Raw genomic sequence first — 27,690 nt, 5'->3', positions numbered from 1 at the left:
CCTCCCCTTTTCAGTAGTCAGATGACCCCACTGATGTATGCGGCCAGAGAAGGACATACTCAGACTGTTATAATACTGTTGGCTCATGGAGCAGAAATAAATATCCAGGATGACAAAGGCTACACAGTATGCAACTTTGGTCAAGTTTTATTAATTGGAATAAAATGTCCACATTATTTTCTCTTTGAAAGTAGCTCAGTTGTTTAGGTACATGATTGTGTTGAAGCAAAAGCTACTTTTCAGTAAATAAGTTCTGCTTAGGGAGGAGACGATGTTGCTAAGTTATGAATAGAGCATTACCAACATTTAAAAAAAAATACTCTGTAGCTTGATTTTGCAGAGTCATGAAAATTTGGTACATGTTGATTTATTCCTTGATATGTCTTTTTAGTTAATTTTGGAACTATATGGATATATCTGCTGTGATCTTACCTGAAGATTATTGCACTTCACAAATTTTATAAGCCTGTGATTAGATTTTCTTTCATAGGCACTAATATGGGCATCAAGTCAAGGCCACAAAACTACAGCACTAAAGTTAATTGACTTCGGAGCTGATAACACACTGAAGACCAAATGTGGAGAAACGGCAGCTGAAATTGCTGGGAAAAAACATCATTCACAGGTAAACACCAAAAACCAAAGAGGCAAAATTTGGTTAACTTTATAGTTTTTTTAGAACAAATTATGATATCAAGATTGCGTTAACTAATCAGTGAGGTGGTTGTACTTTTAACATTAATGAAATGTTTCACAATGGGTTAAAGCATTAATTGAACATTGAAGGTTTTAAAAGGACAATAATCAATCTTTACACTGCCTGCAAGTCACAATGCACTACTAAATATTACAATTGAATGCAGTCCTTCAATATAAATCTTTCAGGTAGTCCACTGTCTGACCAGTTGAGCCAGTGATCTTGAGTCCTCTATGCTCAGTGTCAAAATTTAAAATCCGTAGTTGGTGATTCTCTAATATTGCTGTATGTCAAAATGGATAAGATGATGAAACTATATCTAAAGCTAACAAGCAAAACAAATTGACTGGGTCCTTGAGAGAATAATTTGCAGAGCTATGTGGAAAGAGTGGGATAATGAAACTGACAGGATTGCTCTACAAGGAGCTTGCACTGAGTTAATGGGCCAAATGACCACCTGTGCTGTAACAATTCTGTGATTCAATGATTTATGTCCTTTAGCAAAATATTTTACCTTATTTTGTAATTAGTCCATGTTTAACAGTGGGCATGTAAGCAAGTAAATTTTATTAAAAGATACATACTTAGTATAATTTGAAACACAATTCCTTTACAGTTTTAAAATTAGTGGTCTGGTAATGCATGTGTGGACTACTCATGATAAATGTCATGTAAAAGGATCACTTTTCTGATTCCCAGCAATTAAAAAGGTCCTTTTTCTCTCCTTCCAGTTGGCAATGTTACTCAAAGTGACTTCAAATTTGTCAGTAACAGAAAAACTCCAGAACGTACCTAAAGATGAAGCAATCTTAAAATATTCCGTAAATAGTTCTAATACAGGAAAAAATAACAATGTAAGGTAATTAACATTGTTCATTTTTTGTAAAGCATTAAGTGATCTATTTTGATGTTTCATAAGTTTTCATCAAATTTTATATTTTCAGATCATCCTTGGAGTAATAATTTTAACAATTATATCTGATTAACTATTGTTCAATTTAAAATTTAGCAAGGAAATTGTTGCACAGAATTACAACTAAGTAATTACTTAATATAAGGATACATAATATCTTATTTCACTTCATTTTCATGGAATAATGAATGATGAGGAAATATTACATGCAAGGACATTTATTCATTGATTCTGAATTAATTCATCTTACAAAATTCATGTGGGGAAAAAAGCATCAACAGAAAAAAGTTTACAGAGAACTGAACTAGTTACCAAGAACAATGATCGCAGGCTGACGGCTCACAGTGGGAGGCACTTAAGGGATTTATTTTGGAAACTGACAAGACAATCTCTTCTATTGATACTTGTGCAACAATATTTTATCAAACGATGTAACGTCCACTGTTAGTTAAAACAACAGGCCTTTCTCTTATTGCCTGTAATACAACCAGAATTTCGCTTGCCTATAGACTGTGCACCCATGGGGGCAATACTGTTGAGAGAAATGTATCTCCACTTATACATGGATTCAATGTGGGGGGGGGGGGGGGGGGGGGGGGGGGAAGGGTTGCGTTATGGAAAATCAAGACGAAGACAGTTTTCTAGGAATGCAACCCTTCTGTAATGCAGCGGAATACTCTATTTGTCTATGGTCATTTGTAGTATCTTCTGTTAGAATTTTGTCGTCATCTATATTTACATAGAACCCCAAGTTAACTTTGGAAAATGAATTCAGAAATATATTTGATGGAAATATTAAAATTGTCTTACAAAGAAGAATTAATATGTTATCCACATTCTTTTTCATCAATTTTCATAGTTTGATTTCAACTTTTGGTGAAGTGGAACTATTTCTGTACGGACTTGAACTTGAACATCTTCAGGAGTTATTTAAGGTGTGTTTATTTTCTTGATAATGGAAAATATCATTAACAATGTAATTGCATAGTCCTCAAGCTAATTACTAAAATGTCTTATATCAGTGGCTTGCTTGCTTTATTTTACTGTTTTTGAAGATCTTAAATGAATGTACACTATTTGTAAACTCTTAAACAGAGGCTACCATCTTCTAAAATGCAGGACAGAAAAGTACAACCCAGTCCTTGTTTTCTGCTGAGTTGTTCTATGTGAATATGTGTACTTGCAAGATCAGCTGGTCCCAGGCACATCAAACTTTTTGAATATTTATATACATGTACATGTTGAGGAACCAGAAGTTATCTGTATAAATGTGATCAGTTTCAAGATCCCTACTGTGCACTGTTATAATAGGGAGCAGTCTTTGTAGTGTATTGGGTACAAAAGGAGAGTGCCATAATGGTATCTTAGATTTTGTTACAAGTGGGAAGTCTGTGCCCCTATCCCTCGTGGATAATGAGGACTTAATATAGTTTTGTTATGAGGGCCATCTTTCAAAGCTAAGTTACACAAAAAATACCATCTGAGACCAATGAGAAATTGATTCCTAAAAGATAAGCAATCAATAATATGGAAATGTTTAACTTTATGTGGATTATTATTAGAGGTTAACCTCTGGTTTAATTAGTTATGGACAAGTTAACAACAAATATTTCTAAGAGTTGCTGAACTGTTATTTTATAATGTAGTTGTATATCAATACATCTCAAATGGGGTAACTCTGTGCTAGTTAAAGGGAGTACCTGTAAAAATATACTGATTTTAAAATGTTTTCTATTGTTGTTTTTCGAAGAAGAATGATATATCTTTCGGAGAACTTCTGACAATGGGGAAAGAAGAGCTTGAAAAGGTTGGCTCTTTTTTTTAATTGTTTTTCATTTATGATATGTAGTCAGAAATGTTCACAAGCGCAGACCCAAAGAAAATGTTGATCTCTCTTTACATCCATTGCAATTATATTTATTTTACTTTGAACATAAATCACTCACAACTGAGCTCTGTGTTCTTTTAAGTATACTTCCAAAAATAGCAACATTTGCTAACACACAGACCATACTATAACCTCTGTGCTGAGAGGACATATTCCTCATTAACTTCAAAATGATTGATGTCTGTGTCACTATGGGCAAATCTAGGAGGCCATCATAGCATTTAGAAGTTCAGACACTGTTCCATGGTTCTGGTTCCTGACAATTTGTGTGCCAGAGCATGTAGATTGCTCAGAGATCACAAACATGTACACGTAATCTGTTTGCGGGTACTTTGGTGGTCGTTCACAGTCACTGATTGGAAAACTTGCCCTGCTATATCAATGATGGGCTTTTGCCACTGTAACAAAAACATAGCCTTTTTAGCAAAATTTCCTTACTTGCATCCCCTTCATTATGCTCAGGTAGAAGTAGGTTATTAGTTTATATACATCAGTAATCTTTATATAACTGTCCATCTCAAACTTTACAAACTCAAGGCTTAATTTGTGTTGCTGGATTTCTAAGCGGTGAACACAGGTTCATCTCATAACCTGACTCATCACATTTGATACACCCCACTTCATTGCCTTCAAATCTCTCACTGCTGCTTGGCTGCCTTCTCTGGTCTTGCCTGAGGCAGAGAAATAGCCTGCTGCAATACTACCACAAATTCACCTGTCACAAAGAATTACTGGTTGTTTAAATATTTGTTCTAAAATAGCAACATTAGTATTACTTTTAAGTCTCAGATCAATATGTCAACACATATAATTCATGTGATTGCTTCCCTTCTTAAAAGTTTTTTTTTGAGCATTATTACTTGGATGTTCCTCAATCTTTACTCAACTGAAATTTTCCAGCAACAGACTTAACTATATAGGTGTAAAAGGTAAGGCTTGGTTGTGCAAACAAAGAAGATACTACTTTTAATCTCCAGTCTGGTCCAAGTTATTTCACTTCTGTATCGTTGCTTCAGTTAATCTTGGTTTAGGAAGAGGGAACAGCTGCTGCTTGCATTCCTTATAAGAGCCTGGCTATCGAGACCCTAGCCTATAAGTGTGAGGTTGAGGTTGGATATCAAAAAAAAAATCAGTCCTTGAGTCTGGGTCAGATCAGGCCAGGTGTGAACCCTTTATAATTAAATGCACTGATCTTGGATACCTGACTGGAGATTCTCAGAACCCAAGTGTGTTGGGGTGGGGGAATCAAACCTAATCAACAATTAGTGAACTAATTCATTTTAAAAATCGGTTTTATATTAAAACAAATAAAATGTTTGTGAGACCTTGTTTGTTTGATTAATTCAGTGCCCTTCGTAACATGGCAAAAACGGGTCAACCGTGGAACTAGACAGTTAGGATAGAATATAATTGTTTCAATGCTGCTGTTTAAAAAAAAAACCTGATGACACGCATGTTTCAAACGACTTCCTGGGCACTAATTAGCCTATCTCTTGGCTCAAGCCATCAAAGAAATTTTGTCCTGATAACATGCTCGACTGTTTACCCAGTCATCAAACAAACAGATGGTAAGTATAATGCTTTTAACTATTTGTATTGAATGGACAGAATTTGTCTAGTTCACATGATTTTTCAGGACACACAGGAATGATATGTGTATTAGCATGGACTGAGGCTTAGTTTGCAAACTGAAATCAGAAAGTAGAAATAAATGGCCATTTCCAGTAAAATAGGTTGTAACTGTTGAAGTGCCTCAGGGATTAGAACTTGGGCCTCAGATGTTTACAATAAATACCAGTGGTTTAGATGAAGGGAACAAGGAACGTGTTTCCAAATTTGTGGAGTGGGAAAGAAAGGCCAGGAAGGGATATAGACTGGCTAAATGATTAGGCAATAAGGTAACGTGTATAATATGGGGAAATATCAAGTTTTCCACTTTGGGCAGGAAGATGAATAAAGTCCTACTCAAATATGTGGCACTTTAAAATGATGTTTATGTATAATATAGAACACAGGAACAGGCCCTTTATCCGTGATATCTACACCAACCATGATGCCAGTCTAAACTAATCCCATCTGCCCGTTCATGTGTCTCTATAAACGCTTCTTAAACTTTGCTATCATCTCTGCAAACGTGCATACATAAGTATTTAATGTGAATAATTACAAATCCTCCCCAGGTTACAAATGCCTGACTTATGGACACCCTGTCCATACGAACAAGTGTTTGGGAGGACCAGTGGGATGGATGGGGGTGGATTTGCCGGCTGCTGTGAGGCTGCAGGCATCTTCGTCCTGGGTCGGAACAGGGCAGTTCTGCGTGCCTTCTATCACCCTCACCCCCCAACCCGAGCCGCAACAGTCGAGGGCTGGGTTGATCCAAACAGAGAGAGTTGGGAGCGCTGAGCAGACTCACTCACTCACCAAGTCAGTGGGCTGGCTGGCAGCCACTCTTACCGTTCCTGCTCAGTCTCCCATCACGGATGTTTCTGTGATCCTCTCCACACATTTTGTTCATTTCCGACTTACGAACAGTTCTCAGGGAGGGAGCTCTGTAATAACCTGAGGACTGGAGGAGGGATAGTATCTCCCTGTTGGCCTTTCCCAGTTACACACCTGTTTCCTTAGGTACAGTAGCATGCACTTAAATGAGATGAAGCTTGACGTGACTCATTCATTGTTTTCATTTCACATCATGTGAATATACAGAACAACAACTATGATCAAATTGCTTCTTTTAAAATGATCTTTCTTTGTTTTCAATGCACTTACCAATGACTGGTTTGAATTCTGCTTGAGAACAGGAGTCCTAGAGAACATTGTTTAGTTCACTGGGAGTATTTTTAACAAATACTTTGGTCCAGAATTTACATCAAAAGGCCATCAATTTTCATGGTGTTTAATTCTGTAGCTAAGCTGAACTTCAGGATCCCCTTGTATACATACTCAAATGCAAAGGGCCCAACCTTCCATATAGCTGAGCACCAGCTTATTTTTCAACAGAGGTTCATTGCTGAATTCCTCATGAAGTTCATCAGTTGAACATCGGTTTCTGAATTTTCCCAGGTTAAACTTGGCACAAGTTCAGTGACTTGATTCATTTGAATGGAAAGAACATACAAGTTAGGAACAGATATAAGCCAGTCAGCCCATCAAGTATACTCAGGCAGTTAATAAGATCATGGCAGATATGATCATAACCTCAACTTACCATTTCCATCTACCCTGTAAATCTTTCACCCATTTTCTTATTATCTATCCACCCACCTCTACCTTGAAAGTACTTAAAAACTCTCTTCCCCAGGGGCTGATGGAGCAGAGTTTCAAAGACTCATGACCCTCTGAGAGAAAATATTTTGCCTGATTTTTGTCTTAATTGATCAATCCCTTATTTTAAACAATGACCACCCATTTTTGGATGCTACCACAGATTAAAAAACCTCTTCATATCCACCCTGTCAAAATCCTTCAAGATCTCATGCTTCAATCAAGTCCCCTCTCACCCTTCTAAACTCCAGTGGATATAACCCTAGCCTGTCCAACATTTCCTCATGAGGCAGCCCACCCATTGCAAGCATCAAATTAGTAAATCTTCTCTGAAAAACTTCCAATACACTTACATCCTTCCTTAAGTAGAGAGGTCACTAATGTACAAGATACTTCAGGTAGGATCTCACCAGTACCTTGAACAACTGAAACATAACCTCCCTACTTTTGTATTCAACTCCCCTTAGGATAAACGATAACATGAATTTAGCTTTCCTAAATACTAGCTCTACCTGCATTACTAGCTTTTAGCAAATTATACACTGGGACATCAAGATCTCTCTGCATCTCAGATGTCTGCAATCTCTCACCATTTAGATAAAATAAGTTTTTTTATGTCCTGTGGACAATTTCATATTGTCTTACGTTATACTCTATTTACCGGATCTTTACCCACTCACTTCACCTATCACCCCACTTGTTACAACGCATTACAATGAAAAAGACCAGTTTATACCTATTCTTTATTTTCTTCTAGCCAACCAATCTTCTATCCATGTCAATATGTTACCTCCTGCATTTTGAAATGTTATTTCCCACAATAACCTTAATTGCAGCACCTTATCAAATATCTTTTGGAAATCTATATATAGAGCACCCATAGGTTCCCCTTTATCCACAGTACCCATTCAAAGTACTTCTGTAAATTGGTCAAATATGATTTTCTTTTCTCAAAACTACGTCAGCTTTGCCTAACTGCCTTAAATTCTTCTAAGTGTTCTGTTATAATACCCTTAATAATAGCTTCTAAGATTTTCCCTGAGACAGTTATTCAGATAACTGGCCTATAGTTTCCTACTTTGTCTCCCTTTTTGAATAAATGAGTAACATTTGCTTGTTTTCCAATTTAGTAAGTTACATATAATTTGCCTTTTTATATAACTGAAATAAATCAAACCTTTTTTTTAATGTTATGTTTAATTCTTCACCATTTTGAATATCAGAGATACAAATGTTCAAGGTATTTGACAATTTTCACAGCCAATTCAACTACAGGTATGACTTAACCAACTTTCGAAACATTTAATTGAGGATTTGTGATAAGTTCATGAATTACTCAATGCCTCACCCATCAGTGGAAGTAGTTTCCTTGCAGAAATTTGCACGTGGCACCTCGGTCAGGAAGAGCGGATAGGTGACCGAGTGCAAGAGGCAAGCACCTTAGTGGATATTCAGGCTGATACATTGAGATCCAATCACAACCCAATCCCTCCCCATTGCTGTATCGTAAAGCTGTGCATTCAGATACCTCCAGAGCATAAAATCTACGCTGACAGTTGCTGTCCTTCAGATGAGATGTTAAACTCAGACCCTGTTTGTTCTCTCTGGCAGCCATTGGAGATCCAGTGGGAGTGTTTATGAAGAGAAGTAAGGGAGTTCTTCCAGTGTGCTGGCTAATATTTATTCCACAATAAGCTTTGCTGAAAAACCTTAAATGTGGTCATATCCTGTTGCTATTTGTCAGCTTACTTTGCACAAACTGGCTGATGTTTTCTACATTATAGCAATGACCAAATTTCATAAGAACCACTTTGTACAAAGTTTATTGGGATATTCAGAAAGAATGGTGTTGCATATCTGCAAGACTTCCTTATTATCTTTTAGTCAGTACCACAAAAAGTTTGGTTTAATCCTTATTTTTAAGGAGTTGAACCTTGTACCTTGTCAAATCTTCATGTACAAAGGGCTTTTTAACAAGAGTGGAATGTTCTCCTGTATGCTAAATGCTCACTGCAATTAATTTTGGGGGATAGAAAGGGGAATTTTATGTTTTGACGATGTCTGCATGTTTATCTGTGAATGGTAACTTGTCACTCAATAACTTTAAATGCCATATTGGATTTTAAATAAACATAAGTAATTTCCTGTCATTATATACACTGTTCAACAGAAATTGTGTTAGAAACTACATGTATCTATACTTGGGACGTAAAACACTGCCTTCCACTGTGCTAAAGTCACTTAAGCTGTCTGATTGTGGCAAACAGTCCATAAACCAGTCAGGACTTCACGGTTCATGGTTTGACACAGAATTGACTCATTAAGTTCACAAGATAACTTGATGCTGTTTCTATTACCACAAATAATGTTCATTCAACTAATGGACAAAATTATTCATTTCAGTATACATTCTAAATGTCAGACGAAAAACAAAACTTTCAGCACACTTTGACTTAGTATATTTCATTCTATGTTTGAGTGTTTCTTGTCACATTTCAACTGCACTTTATCCTTTCAACATTCCTACCAAGCAGGATTTAAGAGACATGGACAGTGGGCTGAACATATACCTTACAAAAATCTACCATGAACAGTATACAACCAGTTCAATCATTAACAGGAAATTTCTCTTTATTTTCCCTGTTCTTCCTAAGGGGAATAAGATGACTGTTTATGGTACAAATAATTTGGATTTATATACCATCTTCATGTTCAGTTCTGACAGATTGCTTTACATGGGGATAAATGGTTTAGCCATCTACCTCCAATTCTGGTTAGACTGTCCCATTACTCCAAGATCATCCAAGTCAGCTAACTAAACCACCTGCTTTTTTCCATCTACTCTCTCCTTAAACTACCTTCTTCTGTCTTTTTGTCTAGCCTCACCACTGATAAGAAATAGGAGTGATTCATGGCTTTGTTTTATTATCCCTGAAATTGAGACTTGTTCAGTTGCTGCTTTAATTCACCATTCATTCCCCATCAAAACAGTGGTAAAGGAATAAGACAGCCTCAAGGAGAGGGAGCCAGATGCAAGTGAGTTAATGCGAGGATTGGAAAAGGAAGCTTGGTTGTCAGCTATTTAATGAGAATGGGGTTGCAGAGAGATTAAGTTGGAAAGAACGAGGCTACTTATGAGAGAAAAATTTGAAAGAGCTATGAGTTCCAACCATGGGCAGAGGGAGGATGTTAGTATTATCTTGGAAGACAAGGGAGAAAAGCAACTGAAAAGATGGTCTTAATTGAGATAACAAGCTATGACCACCTTGTACTTGGTGAAGGAAAGGGTTGGTAGAGGAGTAAAGAATTGTGGGTTTTCTTGAAAGGGAGGATGGTTTTGTAGAGGAGAGTGGGTCCTGAACATTCTTGATATGGTCTGGCCATAACTTGAGTTTGACAATTAAGCAGGTTGTGCAGCAGACATGTTGAAAGTTGCAGAATTGACTTGAAGGAGTAAGGTTGGGGACCATCCTAGGTAAGTGACTTGGAAGAAAAATACAGATTTTTCTGCCGAAAAGCATCAAGGTTAGAGTTGGTGAGTGAATCAGTGTTAATAGAAATACTTTTGAGATGGATAGGCAGAAGTTCAACAGTTCAAAGTTTGTCTGTGCATTGGCAGATAACAGAATTATTTTGTCAAATGAACATGTAGACTTAGTTAGAAAGTCTCAAAACGGTGCTTTTATTTTGCATTTGACCAAACAGAAGGCTAATGAGTTTGCATGGCCAATACTTGGATCACACAACTGAGCCACTATGCGACCATACTTGTAGATTACAAATCGGATTTGCATGGCAATATAGTGTTTTCAGATAAATAAGATCTATGGTGTCAGTGGTTCAGTCATGGTTAGGAGGATGTGGCTGATGAATAACAAAGAAAGTGGTGGCTACTGGTAACGCCAGGATTTACTGCCAGTCTGCAGTTGCCCATGATCCAGTTAACAATCTTTTTGAACTGGTATAATCATGTTGAGATTACTCCCATGGTCTTGTTGGGTAGGACACGCAAGGATTTTGCCAAAGCAATAATGAAGGAAGGGTGAAATGTATCCACGTCAGGATAGTCTGCAGGTTGTTCAGATAATTGGAAGTTATGGTGTGCTGTAACCAGGGGTGAGGTTAGAATTGAAGAGATTGTCTTGAATATAGGTAGAAGAGTCTAAAAGTGAAAGATTTAGAATATAGGACAACAGTGATTTCAGAGAAGAGAGGAGAAAGGAGATCTGAGATAGAGATTTAAAATCATCTGACAGATTCCCTATGTAGACACTGCAGGAGAAAAGGAGATAGTGAGAGACCAGAATAAAAATCAGGATCCCTAACAATTTAAAGTGGAAATTGAAGATTTGTTTCTGCTACCATTCAGAATCAATAAGTATCTGCAAAATGTTAAAGAATTATATTTCTGAATGAAAGTAAGTACAAGAATGTACTTGCACAAATTGAAGCATTCACCATTGCCCTGAGATTAAATTTGTAGAGAATTTTGACAGCATGGATAGTTGTTCCCTGACCATGTCCTGGTTTGATCATCAATTGTAGCAATTTTAATTTTTATGCAGATTGGAATCACTGATCCTAATGACCAGCAGAAAATTTCAGATGCAGTTTGTGAAATGCAACCTGAAGATCTGCAAGTTGCCCAGTTGCCAACTCTGAACAATATTGATTCCAGGTAATAGAAAATAAAAGGACCAACCACTTTAAACAGGTAAATCAAGTGCTCGTCAAAGTGACAGTTGGAAAAGTGCAAGAACACTCAAATTTCTTTATATTTTGGAGCCAACTTGAAATTTTTATTCATTTGAAGATGAGTCTTTAAATCTTTTAATAATGTGTTATATTTTGTGAGATACACAGCTTTACAAAATCCTTTGAAATTAATATTCCTTTTGAACAGTGCCCTGGCAAATAGCCTGAAAGGGCTTTAAAGTAACATGGTGCAAAAAGAAGAGTGTGCTATACTTTGAGATAATTGGGTAGAAATGTGTCCTCCGTAGTCTGCACTGACCGCATGTCCATGTTGCAGCAGTTCCTTGTTGAAGGCTGCTTCTGAAATCTGGTTCCATATCCAACGCAAGCCATTGAGGTCAGGTTTCTATCCTAATGTTAAAGTTAAAATGCTGAACTTTCTATGTAGATGAACAGGTTTAGCACACTTTTAGAAAAGGAAAATCATTACTCCAGTAAACTAGAAGAACAATATTGCGGAAAAAAAAGAGATTTCTGTTTATGGGACATTTCATTTGGAGTGTGACTAACTGATTTGAACCTGATGATGTATTGGGGTTAGACTGGGCTGACTCAGTACTTTATAGTTTGGCACGGGGTATTCTGTCACCCTGCAGGTGCAGTGAAGTAGTTTATCTTTGGTCAAAGGATTGCTATTGGTGTGCATGTATCCAGACAGACGCTGGGCAAAGATACTGCTGAAATGGGGAGAGAGATTGGAACAGACATGACTCAGGCTTAGGAAGTCTACCGCATGCATCACCAGGAGTTTAACTGGAAGAGGAAAGAAGGCACCTCACAAAGGGTTTCGCCTGGGGATAATATTTTAGATGCATGTGAGGACCTGTAACTGCAGGACAAATGGGCCTGGGGCAGGGTTCTAAATAAAGCTGTGTTTTGCCTTATTGTTTTTATGATATTGCTGGGGTTGGGTAGGAAGTAAATATGTCCTTAGACTTGAGTGAAGTTTGGATTGGCCGTGATCAGGTTGAGTTTTAACTTTGTATCAAAGTAGATCACAGATTTGATCACCATAGTTTGCTGTGTAGTGTGTATTGCAAAAGTAATTCATCATCTGAGAAACCCTTTGAGACATCCCAGGGACATGATACCATACATTTTTTAAATGAAGGGAATAATAGTGATGGTGTTATTTGCAGCAGTGCAATATCTTCCATTAACATTTTTGTTTGGAGCTTGCTTCAGAATATACTTTTCCTTTTTACCAGAGAGTTAGGAGATAAGAGTCCCCTTGAATGAAGCATTATGTGATATCTAGGGATGTGAAAGACACTCCTTTGGTTTTATTTTTCTTTCTTGAACCACCAGCCTTGCCTTTCCTACAGGAACACAGCTTGACTAGAACACAATTCTATTTGGAAGTGTTTTAAATGATAATTACCTACCACCTCCCAGATAAATCTCACCTGTACATCCTGAACCTCCATGCTCCTTTTTGTTCTCTGATCTTTTCTTGACTGAGCACAATATTAATGTTTTTGAGCCCTACATTAATGGAAAAGCATTTTTAAGAGTTAAATTGTACTGTTTTTTTCCCTTAAACAATTGCAAAGATTTTCTGCACAGAATACTTTGTGTTGCAGACCAATGTTAATATTAACAATGTATTATTATAAAGTGACCGCTATTGATAGCAAAATGCTAATATTTTAAGTTTTTGGATAGTTATTGGTAATGGGTTAAGGCAGTGCACGTTGTAACTATGCAAATTATTTTGCAATAAAAACTTTTGTCTCTGTTCACACTATATCTTTAAGAGATCTCAAAATTGTTCAGAGTCATTTATCAGTCACAGATTATTGTCAGAGAATAGATGTAGTTTGTAGAATGTTCACATTATTGATGCTCTTCAAGCAAATATCACAATTAATTATGTGCCATGGAAGACCTTGCAGTAAGCAGACAGGCGTTGAAACCTTTAATTCCCTTCGCCTCTCTGCAAATATGCCTTGGTTCACAGAATGTCCCTGAGATTGTCAGAAAGTTTGGATTTAGGTTATGGATGACAGAAGGAATGAGATCAACTATTATCCTGTCTCCCAAAATAAGCTGTGATTTAATTAATCCAATGTGAGTGTCTTAACTACCTCCTCACCTTTGACAAATGCTTCTGAAAATAATGTTTTGAATGAAAACATTTTGCTAAGATTTTTGTGTAATTATTTGCAGAGTAAATTGTAGGCATAAAACCCAGTTTGTTACATTTTTGCCTGTAATGTGTGCTTGAAATCCAGTATTTTGTTTACTGGAAGTGTTCCTAAGGAGGTATTGATGTTCAGATTTCTTAACTTTCAATTATCCTCTACATTCAATAACAGTTACAAATAAGATTATAGCAAAATTAATCCTGATCTTTGAAAGGAGATAGAAACCATTTTATATGAATTTTAAATGCAAACTGTATTAACAAACTCTGACCTTTCTAATGTTAAACTAGGTGTTAGAATAAAACAGTCCAAACAAATCCAGCTGGAGCTGGTGTATGAGTTACTAAGTACATCAAATACACTAAAGCATGGGACTGATTGTTGATGTTTTATGGGGGAAATGGTTAGACACACTTGTTGCTGACCTTGAAGTCCCTTTCTGGCAGGTATTTTATACATTTTTCGAGTAAGATCTGGACTTCCATCTATTGATGGATGTATCTGAAGTGATTGTTCAGTGGTAGAAAGGCATAATTTTTTTCATTTGTTGAATGGGAGGTTTTTCAAGAGGGATTTTATTCTGACAGGTTGACGCACAAGTCATGTAACTTCAAACATAGATGTTAATTTTCACATCAGTTCAGTGGCTTACACATGTCACCTGATGTCACTGTCACAAAGTTAATACATGGAAATTAAAAAAAACAAATTTATCTGCAAGTTTATCATTATTTGTAACTAATTTTAGAAATGGTCTTTAATAGTGAAAACAGTCCTATTAAGATTATTTCCACCTTTTATAGTTCCTCACTTTTGTCTATATATGGAAGGGATTTTGTAACAAAAATGCTAGTATTTCACTTTATCAAATAGTTGACCCTTGTCGTACATGTAGTCTCTTAATTTTAGATGATTGAAATCTTTGAATTCAACAGAGTCTAATAAATTCTTCAAACAGTCCAAAATTTTACATTTTTAAGGTTTAAAGCTGAAGATATTTTGGGAAGAGTACATTGGCCCTGATTTTTGCAATTGTAATGACAGCAACATTATCAATGGTTATCATACTTCTTTATGTAGTTTAATGCAGAAGTCAGTGATTCAGTCATATTCAATGCTGTTTTTCAGTTTTTTACCAAAATCAAGAACAATGGTTGAGTAAATAAAGAATTTAACAGTTACAACTAATCCCATTGTAAAATATCTTGAAACAGTTGCACCATCATTTTAATGTCATACAGTATTTAATGCTTAGCAGATCTTTTTCATAAAACTAATTCATGTATGTACAATAATTTTACATGGATCACTTCCCATAAATATTCCTTTAAAGTGGATTTTAATTGTTTTATGTTAAGTTTACTTGTGATATTTCAGCTTTGACCTCAATCTTTATCAAGCCAATGTAAAATGTTTAAAATATTAACTAAATTTTTGCCTTGTCCTTCCTGGTTTTGAGAATCGATTGATGTGATCAGCTGCTCAGCCAGCTTGATAACATTCCTGCCTCAGGATGCCAGGGATCCCAATGAGTTTAAGGCTTTTGGCAACGAAAGTCAGAAAAGAGGAGATCTGTAGGCTTTGTTGATATCTTCCTTCAAGGTCAGTGGCAAACACTGTCACCATTCTAACTAACAGTGAAATCCAGGCCAATGTTATTCTTTGAAAAACAAAAGAGAAAACTGCAGCATGAAGCCACCGGAGAACCTCATATTAAAAGCAAATCCTGCTGGAAATACTCCACAGGACCTGCAGAAACTATGAAGAGAGAAACAGTTTCGGGTCAGTATCTGATGAATGGTCATTGACCTGAAATATTAAACTATTTCTCTAAAGATGAGTAATTGTGCAATTTTTAGTTGGAATTTGAGATTTCCATCTGGCATTTCAGATTTCTAGTTAATTTTGAATCAAGTAAACTGAGCAAACATTAATCAGAGCAAATTTATTTATGTTTAAATTGATCTTTTCCATTGAACGAATATTTCTGCAGGTAGAATTTTGTATATATGGTATACAGTTCTGTAGGTATTGCATTTGTTTATGCAGACTGAATAATTTATTGTGTTCATCTCCAGTTAAGTGTTTTCTTTCTCCAATATCACTTCATGTCAACAGTTTTAGTTGACACAACACACACACTACACACACAACTTATACAAGACAGTGAAGAGAAAAAAAAACACTGTGCAAAACAAGACACTAGAGCAAAAAAAGCACAGTCAGAGACTCGTCCATGGTAGTGCAAGAGGTGGTCTGTAGCGTTCCATTGCTGAGGTGGCATTAGGGTTGTGCAGGTCGGTTCAAGAACCTGATGGTTGTAGGAAAGTCACTGTGCCTGAACCTGGTGGTGTGAGACTTAAGCCCTCTGTACCTCCTGCCTGACAGTAGCAGCGAGAAGAGGGCATGACCCAGATGAGGGGATCCTTGATGATGCCACCTTCTTGAGGCATTGCATCCTTTAGATGATGTCAGTGGTGGGGAGGGGTGTGCCCGTGATGGACTGGGATGTGTCCCCTACTCTCTGCAGCCTCTTCAGCATTGGAATTGACATACCAGGCCATGATACAACCAGTCAAGATATTTTCATCAGTGCATCTGTAGAAGTTTATTGGAGTATTTGGTGACGTGCCAGATCTCCTTAAGCTTCTAAGAAAGTAGAGGCACTGGTCTGCCTTCTTCATGATTGCTTCAATGTGCTGGGCCCAGGACAAGTCATCTGAAATGTTAACTGCCAGGAATTTGAAACTGCTTACTCTCTCCATCTCTGACCCACCAATGAGAACTGGCACTTGGTCTATAATCTGTCACCTGCCTTTTATTTTTAAATTAAAGAAATACAGCTTGCAGTGGTCTTCATTTCAAAAAGTTTTCCATTTCAATTAAAATAAGCATTGAATTCATATTGGGGTTTTCTAATAATTTGCTGAAATGAGTAAAACTATGAAAAATATTTATATGTAAAATCTATATGATTGCCATTGCAAAACCTATTTTCATAATGCCAGATAAATTATTTTCAGTGATATTTTAGGAAATTACACTATGAACAGCCATATCATAAATCTCCCTTATGTTATTGAATTAATATTTCCCTTTGGATTTTTTTATTTGCATTTCCCCCTGTTTTTTTTTTTCCCTTCCTCATTAACAGACCTTGTTGCATCTTGTTATGGTATCATGGCTGTAATCATTCTGTGACATCTCTATCAGGGCCATTTTTGTACAATCCTGCATATGGGATTTGAAAAGACACAAATCATAGACAGGTCATACTATGTCACACACAGAGACAGGTCATACCAGGTCATACACATTTTTTTGAGCAGAGCACCAAATACTGGATAATAATGATTAGTCATCCAAAATCCAGCTGTTTGAAAACTGGAATTATCCAAAAAGGAGAAATTTTTCAAAATATTCCATTTCTTACTCATTATCCAAGTATTGTGACTGCTCAGCTGGGCACTATTTCTTGGTGATGTGTTGGACTAATTATCGGCTGTGCTGCTTAGTTATATTGATCTTCTGATTTAGTTCTGAGAAGCTTCAATCACCCTCAACACCACCTGACCCAGCCCGATCTACCCAACTACCACCACCTCTGATTTCCTGTTTGCTCCCATCATAATCATGTCAAAAGACCAGTAGATACCTCAGCAGATAGCATCACAAGAAGGAAGCATAATTCATTGTCTATTTGGTAAATACAAAAAAAACTATTTTCTAAATTTCATGAATGCGTTGTGTAAAATCTGTGATAACCAAACATCTAATGTGTTCTCAGTCCCAATGCTGCAGATTTTGATCATGGGGCTTGTAACAGGAACCCTGCACTATATTTTCTTTATTGGACATATCTCTGGTGAGTTGTGATGTCCCTCCCCCCATTCCAACATTACAACTAATGGAACAAGCCAGCAAATTTGATCTTTATGGCACATTTTGTTTGCCCACAAACCTCTGGGAAGGTGAAACTTATTGTATTATATTTTCAGCTGTCTGGAAACAAAGATCTTCCTATGATGAAGACCTTCATTAGCTTCACATTGTCATGTCTGCAAATTCTGGGTAAAATTCCATGCAGATATTGTATATCTCGAACAAAATGTATTTAACAATTGAGTGACAGTAATGTGAATAGCAGTAAACAGAGCAGTATTTCTTCTATTGTTTCCCTTTCTTCTCTGTGTTTTGACTTAGATACTTGCCATTTTACTCCAAGGGTGGGATGGAGTTTAGTGAGGAAAATCACAACCTCCCAGAATCCAATTTCTAAGGATCATTGCATTTCTCCCTGATGTTGTGTCTGTAAAGGAGACATCAATATCTTGCGATCTTCAAATATATGGACATATTTAAGATCAAATCACTTTATATTCACAAAATATTCCAATGTATCTGATCTGAGGTGACCACAGTTCTGAGATAGCTCATTGTAGATCTAAAGTCACCTCTATAGTTTTTGACCCTAAACTAATCACTGGCATTAAACATTTTGGCAAAAAGATATTTATAAATATAAAGGAAGTGATGAAGAAAAATGAATGCATGTTAAAAAATAAATGCAGGCAAAGCATTATCGAACAATAAGGAATTAGCTGAGTTTTTAAATAAGTTTTCTATCTTTTCGTGATTTAAAACAAAAACAGTGGTACAAGGAAATTTAAAAATGTTTCAAAGGCAGAAACCTAGAGGATGTAATTTATACAAAAAACAAAGTAATGAAGAAAGAATTGGAAAATTGTAGAGGAAGCTGCAGGACCTGTTAGTATCTACACAATGTATCAAAAGAAATAGGTGAAGGCATTGCAAATGTTTGCCATAATCATCCAAGAAGCTTATCCTGATAACTACTTTAGCTTGTATTTGAAGAAGTTAGTAAGTATAAAAGACAATCTCTGTTCCTGTAGGCTATACAGTGACCATTAACTCCAGAGTTAATGAGTTTTGAAGCCTGTCATATATGTTAACACTTTATATCGCTGTTAACATCTCTGCCCCCATAGCCAGTCATTAGCAGATTTGTTTCTTTTTATAAGGAACAAGTATCCACTCATGATTGGATATGGAATTCTAATGTGACAGATCTGATAAGAGTATATTCTGCTTGCTTCCTTTCTATGAAATATTTTTGGCAAAATATAAATAATAAAAAGTGCTGGGTGGTTATTTCTCCTTACTAACTAAAGTTACCTGTTTGGAAGTAATTTTTGAAGACCCATATAAGAGCAAGTGATAAAAGGTGAAGCTGACACTAGGTGTTCCTCAAAACAAAACTCAGAAGTATTGATATGCATGTAGAAGTGCTTTGCTTCATTATTACTGCACGTAACTATACACAGTCATCAAATTCAACACCTTTTCTTTCTTCCTCTCTGCACTTCTTGCCAGAGGTCACTTAAATTTTCCTGCTGAGAGGAAGAGTTAAACAGCAGTTGAAAACAGCCACTGATGATGGTCTAAATGATGTACAAATCCAAGGATGGAACTGTTGGCTTGTCCTTCTGACTGAGAAGCAAGGCTGAGCCAAGCTGACACATGGTCAGTGAATGGATAACATGGCATGCAAACTCATATGAGCATTAAAAGGAACCTCTGCACAAGTATGGAACATTTTGCCATAATCATTGAACGGAGAAGGAAATAAGGACTTGAATAAAAATAGTAATGTGTAAATACCAAATGGAGAAAGAGCATAGAAATAGTATTAGCACAAATATGACATGCTGAATGGCCTGTGTGTGAATTTCTGTGATTCTGTAATCTAGGATGTCTGGCAGTTTTGTGTTTTTAAGTCAGTGGTACTAATTTATCTTCACCACTAGGTGGGCACATTTACTCGGGTATTGCCAAGAAGATGTACCCACACTATATGTTCAGTTCACTAATAAGAATTTAAGCAATTGTGAAAGCTAGAAATCATATAGAAACAAATAAACTACATCAGTAATAAAATAATACTTAATTTTTTTACAGTTTTACTTCTAACACCATGTGCTGTGGATGTGATTTAGAAATCCATTAGATATATTTTAATTCTGTGTATGAGTTTGACTTACAAATAAAGGGGTGGGAATTATTATCTCAAAATGGAACTGGAATATCCAATCCACAGAGATGGAAAAGTATGGTCAGATTGGTTTATGTGTGCCCTACTCATTATTACACAGCCCACTATCTAGAGTTTAACAAGAATGAGTGTACAAAAAGCAAAGCTAAAAAACTGATTTGGGCAATATTCTTTATGTAACCCACTACCCTTTATATTAGTGGTGGTTATTTATCTGATTAAAGTTACAATAGAACATCTGTATATTTACTTAATTACACTTCAATGTTTTCCATATGCTAATAAAATAGAAGATAATTATCTCTAGAATCTTGCTTTAGAAGTTATCTAGTTCTTATAAATGAATCAGTTTATATAGGACATTAATTTGTTGTAGATAAATTGCTCGATTTGCTGCTTATTGTGTTATTTCACCTAGTGAATATTAGCATCAGCTTATCCCTTGGGCAAACATTGTGTTCTTGGTTAGCCTAAAGAATACCGAAGCTCATTGCATTTAAATCTTTTAGGAGTGATGGATTGCCGTTTGCTGTCACAGATACTTTTTCCTAAAACCATTAGAATGATTAGTCTACAAAATAGCTCCCCAAACAATGTGTTAAAATTCTGAGTGGCATTAATCCCTTCGTGTGAAAGTTATTTAATGATTTGGTAAAAAAAATATATACTGTTGTACTCATAAATTAGAAAAAAAATTGTTTGCTTTGTCACTGGTGAATTGTATTTTTTTCATTGCTTAAGTTTTGCCGGGTGCTCCTGTCCCAATTTCTCAACAGTGTGATTTTAAAAAAACAAAAGAGAATGCAGCCAAGGCTTTAACACAAAATACTTTTAAATGTCTTTTGTCAAGTTGCATCTCATTTTTCATCTTCAAAACTTAAAATAAGAGATATGTATATTGTTTCAGTGCAATCCTCAAATTCTCTCCAGAATAGGTATATTATAGATAAAGATATCTGAAGTTCAGTGCATCGGAAGACTTCGGCAGAATGAGTTGAAAGCTGCATAATGTTGCTCTCTATATAGTTTATATCGGTAATGTGGCAATATGTTAAATAATAGACATGCTGATAACTAATACAGCTAACCAGAACTTGCTGAAACTTTTAGATGGACATTTCAGAAACCGCATATTAAATGTTGTTGTCATTAGTAGTTGTTTTACTTTAGTACTCTGAATAGAAGCTCTAACACATCTCTTGAACTTTGTCATTTGTGAGCACTATTTAACGACTTAGAAGTGTCACACTGGGGGAAAAAATGAAATGTTGATTGACTTTCCACCTTCTGCAAATGTTGCTAAATCAGAAGTTTCCCTATCTTAGAAATGGCTGATTGAGCATTATAAACTGACAATGTGGTGAAAAAGTGGTAGTTCAAATTACGGTAAACAATCAGTCTCTGGATCACAGCCTTTTGATGGAGTATGCAGTCAGTTTCAGGTCAAGAATCTGATGTAAAATTGACTGCATGTATCCTCAAAAGACTGCAGTTCCTGTGCATAAATAAATTGGTGTAGTCCGGATAAATAAGGTATACTTTCACCATTTATAAGTTAAGTATTGTAGGTTAGTACCCAAATTTCTACTCAATAATGTTTAATTTAGTTATGTGGCACATCGTAGTGTTTTATTGCAAATGAATTTAACTAATTTAAGTGAACTAACAGCATTTTATGCCACAACGCCAAAGATCCATTTTTTTCTCCACTGTTTATTTACATTAATTATTTTTTATCTTTTTCAAAATTGAGGGAAAGATCATAAGCATATGATTTTAAAAGTTCCCTCATCAAGAATAAAATGAGGAGACAAGATCAAATGAATTAAGAAGGCTTGGTCAGGTGATGACAAGCTTGGACTTTAGAGGGGAGCAGACTGTTGGTGGAAGGGGAGACAAAGAGATAGCAATTTAAGTCCTTGGAAAAGAAGTAGAAATGATTATCTGATAATATTGATTTCAAAGCAATTATTTTCAAACATGTTTTTCGTCTTGTGCATAATTGTCTTTATTTGCTTTTCAAAGTGTTTTAGAATATCTGAGAAAATCACTGGGTGAGACTTGGTTGTCACAACCTGTCAGAACTGCAGTTTGGCTTTTTATCCTTGTTTAGAGAAATATCTTTGAACCCTGAACGGTAATGTGTTTCTTTAAAATGCCAGTATATTCAAAGAGAAACGATATTTTCACTGAGCCATTTAGCTTCATATTAAGCCTTCTGTTCATATATTGTGATCTGAAACATGACGTATTGAAATAATGGTTGGATAAAGTAGTTTTAAAGCCATTATTATTAACCCTGCCCACACAAAAGCAGTTAACACGTGAACAATAGATCTGACCAGGATGACTGCCAATAGAGGTGTTCTCACTGGTGATCATGAAGACTGATCTTGCCTGAATGTGAGAAAGCAACACCACATAAAGGGTCAACAATAGCTATTGTCTAAATAAATCAAGATTAGTCATGCCATCAAGCCAACACCAAAAGAGGTGTAAATGTGTATTTTTTCCCTACGGTAGAGAAAGAGGCCATTTGGTCCATTGACTCTCGCTTCCAGAGCATTTCCTTTAGATCATTCCCCTACTTATTTCCCTGTAACCTGTACTCTCTCACATGCCCATTAACTCCCCCGATACTCCTCCACCCACCTACACAGGGGTAATTTACAACGGCCAATTAATCTACCAAAGTCTTTGGGATGTGGGAGGAAACCAGAGCACCCAAGGGAAGCCCATATGGTCACAGAGAAACTGTACAAACTCTAGACAGACAGCAGCTGAGGTCAAGATTGAACTTGGATTGTCGGAGCTGTGAGGCAGCAGCACTGACTACTGAGCCACCATTCCAACTGGTTCAGCATCACACACCAAACATTGTGATTGCTGAGTAAAAGCAGCTTTAGACAAATCTGGTTAACAGTTTGGATGGATATTGATGATGCTGTGCGATTGCACCCTTCTTCTTCTCTTGTTATCTGTACGATAATCAATGATAGGTAAAGTGTATAATTAGTAATTCAATTTTAATGAAAATAATATTTATTGAACCTATGTTTATTCTGAGAACTGCCAAAGTTGAAAACTAAATGGTGCAGCTTTATTTAAATACAGGTGCATTGCTCACTAACAGTTCAACATCTCCAGAACTTGACTCTTATGTGAATTGTTTTGTGGCTGGTTAATGCCATTTCTTTTTGTTATAAACAAAGAACTGTGAGGCTGCACAAGGCCACAGCAATAACATCGTAACTGCAAAGACCAATTATTCATTATTGCCTCAAATGGATGCTTGCTTGGGTTATGTTTTAGATACATTATTGTCATTAATTTTATTATTCTTTTTCCACTTGCAGTGAAGAACTTGCAATTTTTTTAATAAAACTGAAGAAGCACTGTGGTCACCTGATGGCAACGATTCAGAATGTAGTGAACCAACTAGGAAGCAACTCAGAACTGGTATGCTTCAGAGTAAATATTCTCTTCTCTGTTCATCCTGCAAAGTTCACCCTAGATAATTCATAAAAATGAACTGCCCTCCTTCCTCATATAGACACATCTTTAACTTAACAGTAACATATAATTTTTAAATGCTTAAATGTTTAATTTTTTTTAGGAAACATCTCAGACTATAATAACATTAATACTGAAAAAGCAGATGTTCTGCACCCATATCATAATTTGTTTTCATCAAATTCCGTCCCAACAGCCCTCTTAAAATTTTAAGAAAATCACTCCGTTATAACTCCATGAGCATCTGATGCCCTTGGTACCCTGCTAAAGTAATCATGCTTCATATATGAATTTAGATATTCAGCATCAGCAGGAAATTCCTCCAAAGGGACCATTATTGCTGACTAATCTTATCCTAGTCCACCACTTGCAGAAAACTTCCATCAAAGATTGCTGAAAAGGATTACTGGTTATTTTCTCCCTTTACCCCTTATTCCAGTCCCCATCTTACCTCATTGAAATCAACATTTTACAAAGAGGTATTACTAGTAAACCTTGCTGGTATGTGTGGCTTGTGTTGTTCATACTTAGCTCTTATGTGGTGGGCTTTCTATTTCTAATTCTCCTCCCTGCGCTCCCAGCCCAATCTCTTGCATGCGTTCCTTCGCAACATATGGCATTCTCCAACTAATGTGATGGCGCAGCAACTAAGTGGATATAAAAACCACTGATGTAACTTACAGTTATTTGTTTGTCTTTCTAGGGAAGCTCTTTTATAAGCCAGATTGAATTTTTTTTGGTGTTTACTCTGATAAACCATTTTTTAATCTCCCAGCTCATCATATAACTAACACCTGGCAGCTTGCAGCAAGTTTATCTAGAGAGATCAGTACGAAAAAATCAAAATAATCGTAGAGATGTTGTTGCAGAGTAGTTCTGAGGAAAGCTTCCGTTGTATTAGAGGATATCAAGCTGGTTGACATTCAACCCAAAGGATAATAGATATAGATTTGATATTTTTTTCTTGAGTGGTTATCTTTTTACTGATGTCTTCAATTCACCTGTTCAGAGAGTATTGGATTTGGACCCTGACAGAAAATCTGCTTTGATCTGTGATGACTTGGTTAAGTCTATTCAAGATCTGAATAAAGAAGTGGAGAGTTTGAGGAATCTTCTGCTGAAGGTAAATGAAGGTGAACAGGTACTATTGTACAGCCTTAAGTACTTAGATTTTAGTATAATTGAATACAAACATTTTTTGCTTACGCAGCAGCTTCCCTATGGCCCTGTATAAAACTAGATGAATCAGATGTATCCTGGATAACACTGGTGTGGTGACAAAGAGATAGTGAGGGTGGGAGAGGTCAAGGCTGTATGTTAACACCACATCTGTCATTTGGAAACTAACAACATAACGACAGGCACTTGTCAGAAAGTGTCACTTGAAGTAATTGACTGCAAGAGTGGAAATAAATTTAGTTGGTTCTGTAAATGGAGTATTAGTGTCAGCAAAGAATCTGTTACTGAATGAAGCCATGTGGAAAATCTAGTAATGAATATGTGAAAGGAGCCTAGTAAAGCCTGACCTACTTAACATAAAATCTTGGATGTGAGAAACAGCAAGTCACTTAATGGAGCAATACCTGATAAAACAGAGTGTTCTCTGAAATCAGTGCGTTTTCTCTACTTTTGGAGAGTGTCTCTGAAATGGTTTATTAAGCATGTCTCCCCTGATCTAGAAGTTAATTGATTTGTGTGAAAATTTAATTGATTTAACAGTACAAGCTCTTATTTTTAGCTTTTATTACGATACTTAGAAGAAAAGAAATGTTGGCCATGCCATGCCAAATAAAAAGCTCATATTTAGTGAGCAGGAGTGGGTCACTCAGCCCTTTGTGCCTCCCCCACCAAATGATAAGATCACAGTGGATCTTTTACTTCAGCGCCACTCTCCTACACTAATCCTATCCCCCTGATTCCCTTCATATCTAAATATCTAACAATCTTTGCCTTGAATGTACTCAGCAACTATGCCTCCATAGCCCTAATGGACAGAGAATTCCAATGATTCACTGCCCTTTGACTAAAGAAAGTTCTTCTCATCTGCGACCTCATATTTTGAGACTGTGACCCTTGGTTTTCAACACCCCAGCCAGGGGAAACATCAACTCTGCATCTACTTTGTTAAGCCTCTTAATACTGTGTATTATCTTTCACAACTTAAGGACTTTGATATAGCACTTTGCAACGATGATATACTTTTGAAGTGCAGTCACCATCGTAGGATAGGAAAAATAAGCTTCTACAAATGGAATGCTGCTGGTTAATAAAGATTGGCAGGATTTTCAGGGATATAACTGATCTTCAAAAGTCCACTGTAAAGTTTTTTATGTCTGCCTGAGAGAACAGATGAACCCTCATTTAACGAATCTGAAATACAGAATATCTTTAGGGCCCTGCACCTTTAGTAGTGACTGGAAAATCAGCCTAGATTTTTTGCACTCAAGTCTCTAGTGGGACTTGAACCCACGATATGCTAACTGAAAACATAAGAGCAACTATAGAAAGATAGGTGGAAAATGCATGCCACTTGTTGATCATGCTAAAGTTGCAGCTTAAGATTAATTAATTAATTGTACTGAGTGGTGCAGGGTAATAAATTGAGAACTTTTTTTTAAACTATAATTATTAGCAGTTGCTTTCAACTCTTAGTGAGTTCCCTGGGATCGAGGATGATTTGCTTCCACTCCAGTTTTGTGAGTTCTGAGATGGTGGATGATGCCAATGTGGGAACTACAGACTTTTTTTTAGAAATGTTACAGGAGGGTTCTTTTGAGCAGATGCTTGAGTAGTTGGTGATCTTCACCACATGGGAACTCCCAAGAAAAACGCAGGGAGTAACTTCACTAATTACACATGAGCTCCTTTACCCTCGCTTAAAGTTGATGATGCCATTAATTGGGAGGGGCTGTGGAACACCCTCCTCAAATTCTCCTGCTGACAGAAATTCATCTCCATTTTAACATTTGCTTCATGATGGCAAGCAAAGCTATGATTCTAACCAGTGGGGCCTACAAAACAGCCAATCTCGGTGAAGACTGCCTTCGCCATTGCCCCAACTCTTTTCTTAATCTTTCTTACTACAATGTTTCGCCTCACTCCAACAATCCTCCCATGGGAGAGGAACTAATCTTCATAAAAATGGAAAACTATTCAACAGATTCTCCACGGACACTGCCTGGCCTGCTGAGTTCCTCCAGCATCATAGTGTTTTTCATCTAGATTCCAGTCCTTCGTTTCTCCACTATTCAACCTGCGGTCACTACACTCCAAACCAAGGTCATCTGAATCTCATCAGTCGAGCTGAAGTATATAAACAACTCTTGTGTTTGTATGTACTTGGAAGACAAATTTTCAACTGTAAAATCTAGCTCAGTCAGTAAATATCCTATCAGTCCTCATATATAAGTATGGATCGCCATCAGATTGGAGATGGCTGCAATATTTTAGAAATGATCCGAGGTTGAACTGTGGATGCCCCATTCTTTAATTCTGAAATTGATGACAATACCATGATTAAGCATTTAAGTCCACTTAATAGTAATAATGACAAAAATCCTCATCCTATTTTAAACTACTTTGCTATACATGAAAAATATAATTGTCAGCAAGGATATCGATCTCATGCTGGAAAGCATGAAACCCAATAGAACAAATGGCCACCCATGTGGGAAATTTTTATGACACTAATCTGTTAATATAAGATATCTTTATTAGTTTACATGTACATCGAAGCACACAGTGAAATGCCACCTTTGCGTAGAATGTTTGGGGGGCAGCTCGCAAGTGTTGCCACGCTTCCGGTGCCAACATAGCCTGCCCACAGCTCCTAAACTCGTACATCTTTGGAATGTAGGAGGAAACTGAGCACCTGAGGAAACCCACACAGTCACGGAGAACGTACAAACTCCTTACAGACAATGGCGGGAATTGAACCCAGGTCGCTGGTGCTGCCAATAGCGTTATGCTAACCGCTACACTACCATATAGTATGATATGTTGCAACCAACTGCTGTACTTTAAAATAACATGATTTTTACTTATTATGACTATATAGACCAAGTAACTACATCGAATGTTTATATCAGTTACACTCATGAATTGAAAGCATAGGAGAAAAATCTATGGATTGGTCTGCAATATACCTTGTGCTAATTTAATGAAAAATCTAAGCATTTGAGATTTTAAGAAATGTTGCATCTCAGCTCTTTTCAAAAATACCACATAACACAGTTTTCTCTATTAGGTGCAGAATAAACAAGAGAGGGCTCCCAATCGCATGCCACCATCGCAAAATTGCTTTCATCACAATCGATTCTTAAAGAAGATGGCAATTGGCCTGTTTGGAACTGGATTTGTCTTTCTCCTCATGAAAGTACATAATATGAGAAATTAGCTAGAAATTAGATTTTTTTTATGTATTTGGTTTTTGTTAGC

The 27,690-nt window shown here is 36.5% G+C and overlaps 1 protein-coding gene across 1 annotated transcript; it reads left to right on the top strand.

The window, feature by feature from the left end:
• The first annotated feature begins 17 nt into the window (after positions 1 to 17).
• Positions 18 to 27,690, top strand: asz1 (ankyrin repeat, SAM and basic leucine zipper domain containing 1). The gene is made up of 9 exons (XM_052030610.1): positions 18 to 126; positions 491 to 625; positions 1,429 to 1,556; positions 2,470 to 2,545; positions 3,361 to 3,417; positions 11,331 to 11,443; positions 23,097 to 23,199; positions 24,263 to 24,376; positions 27,500 to 27,690. Exons 1-9 carry the CDS (start codon positions 22 to 24, stop codon positions 27,647 to 27,649), a joined length of 981 nt encoding a protein of 326 aa, XP_051886570.1. The 5' UTR covers positions 18 to 21; the 3' UTR covers positions 27,650 to 27,690.

The sequence above is a fragment of the Pristis pectinata genome, chromosome 15 (assembly GCF_009764475.1).
Source record: "Pristis pectinata isolate sPriPec2 chromosome 15, sPriPec2.1.pri, whole genome shotgun sequence".
Classification (NCBI taxonomy): domain Eukaryota; kingdom Metazoa; phylum Chordata; class Chondrichthyes; order Rhinopristiformes; family Pristidae; genus Pristis; species Pristis pectinata.
Note: the sequence above shows the minus strand (reverse complement) of the source record. Positions and strands in the feature narration are given on the sequence as shown.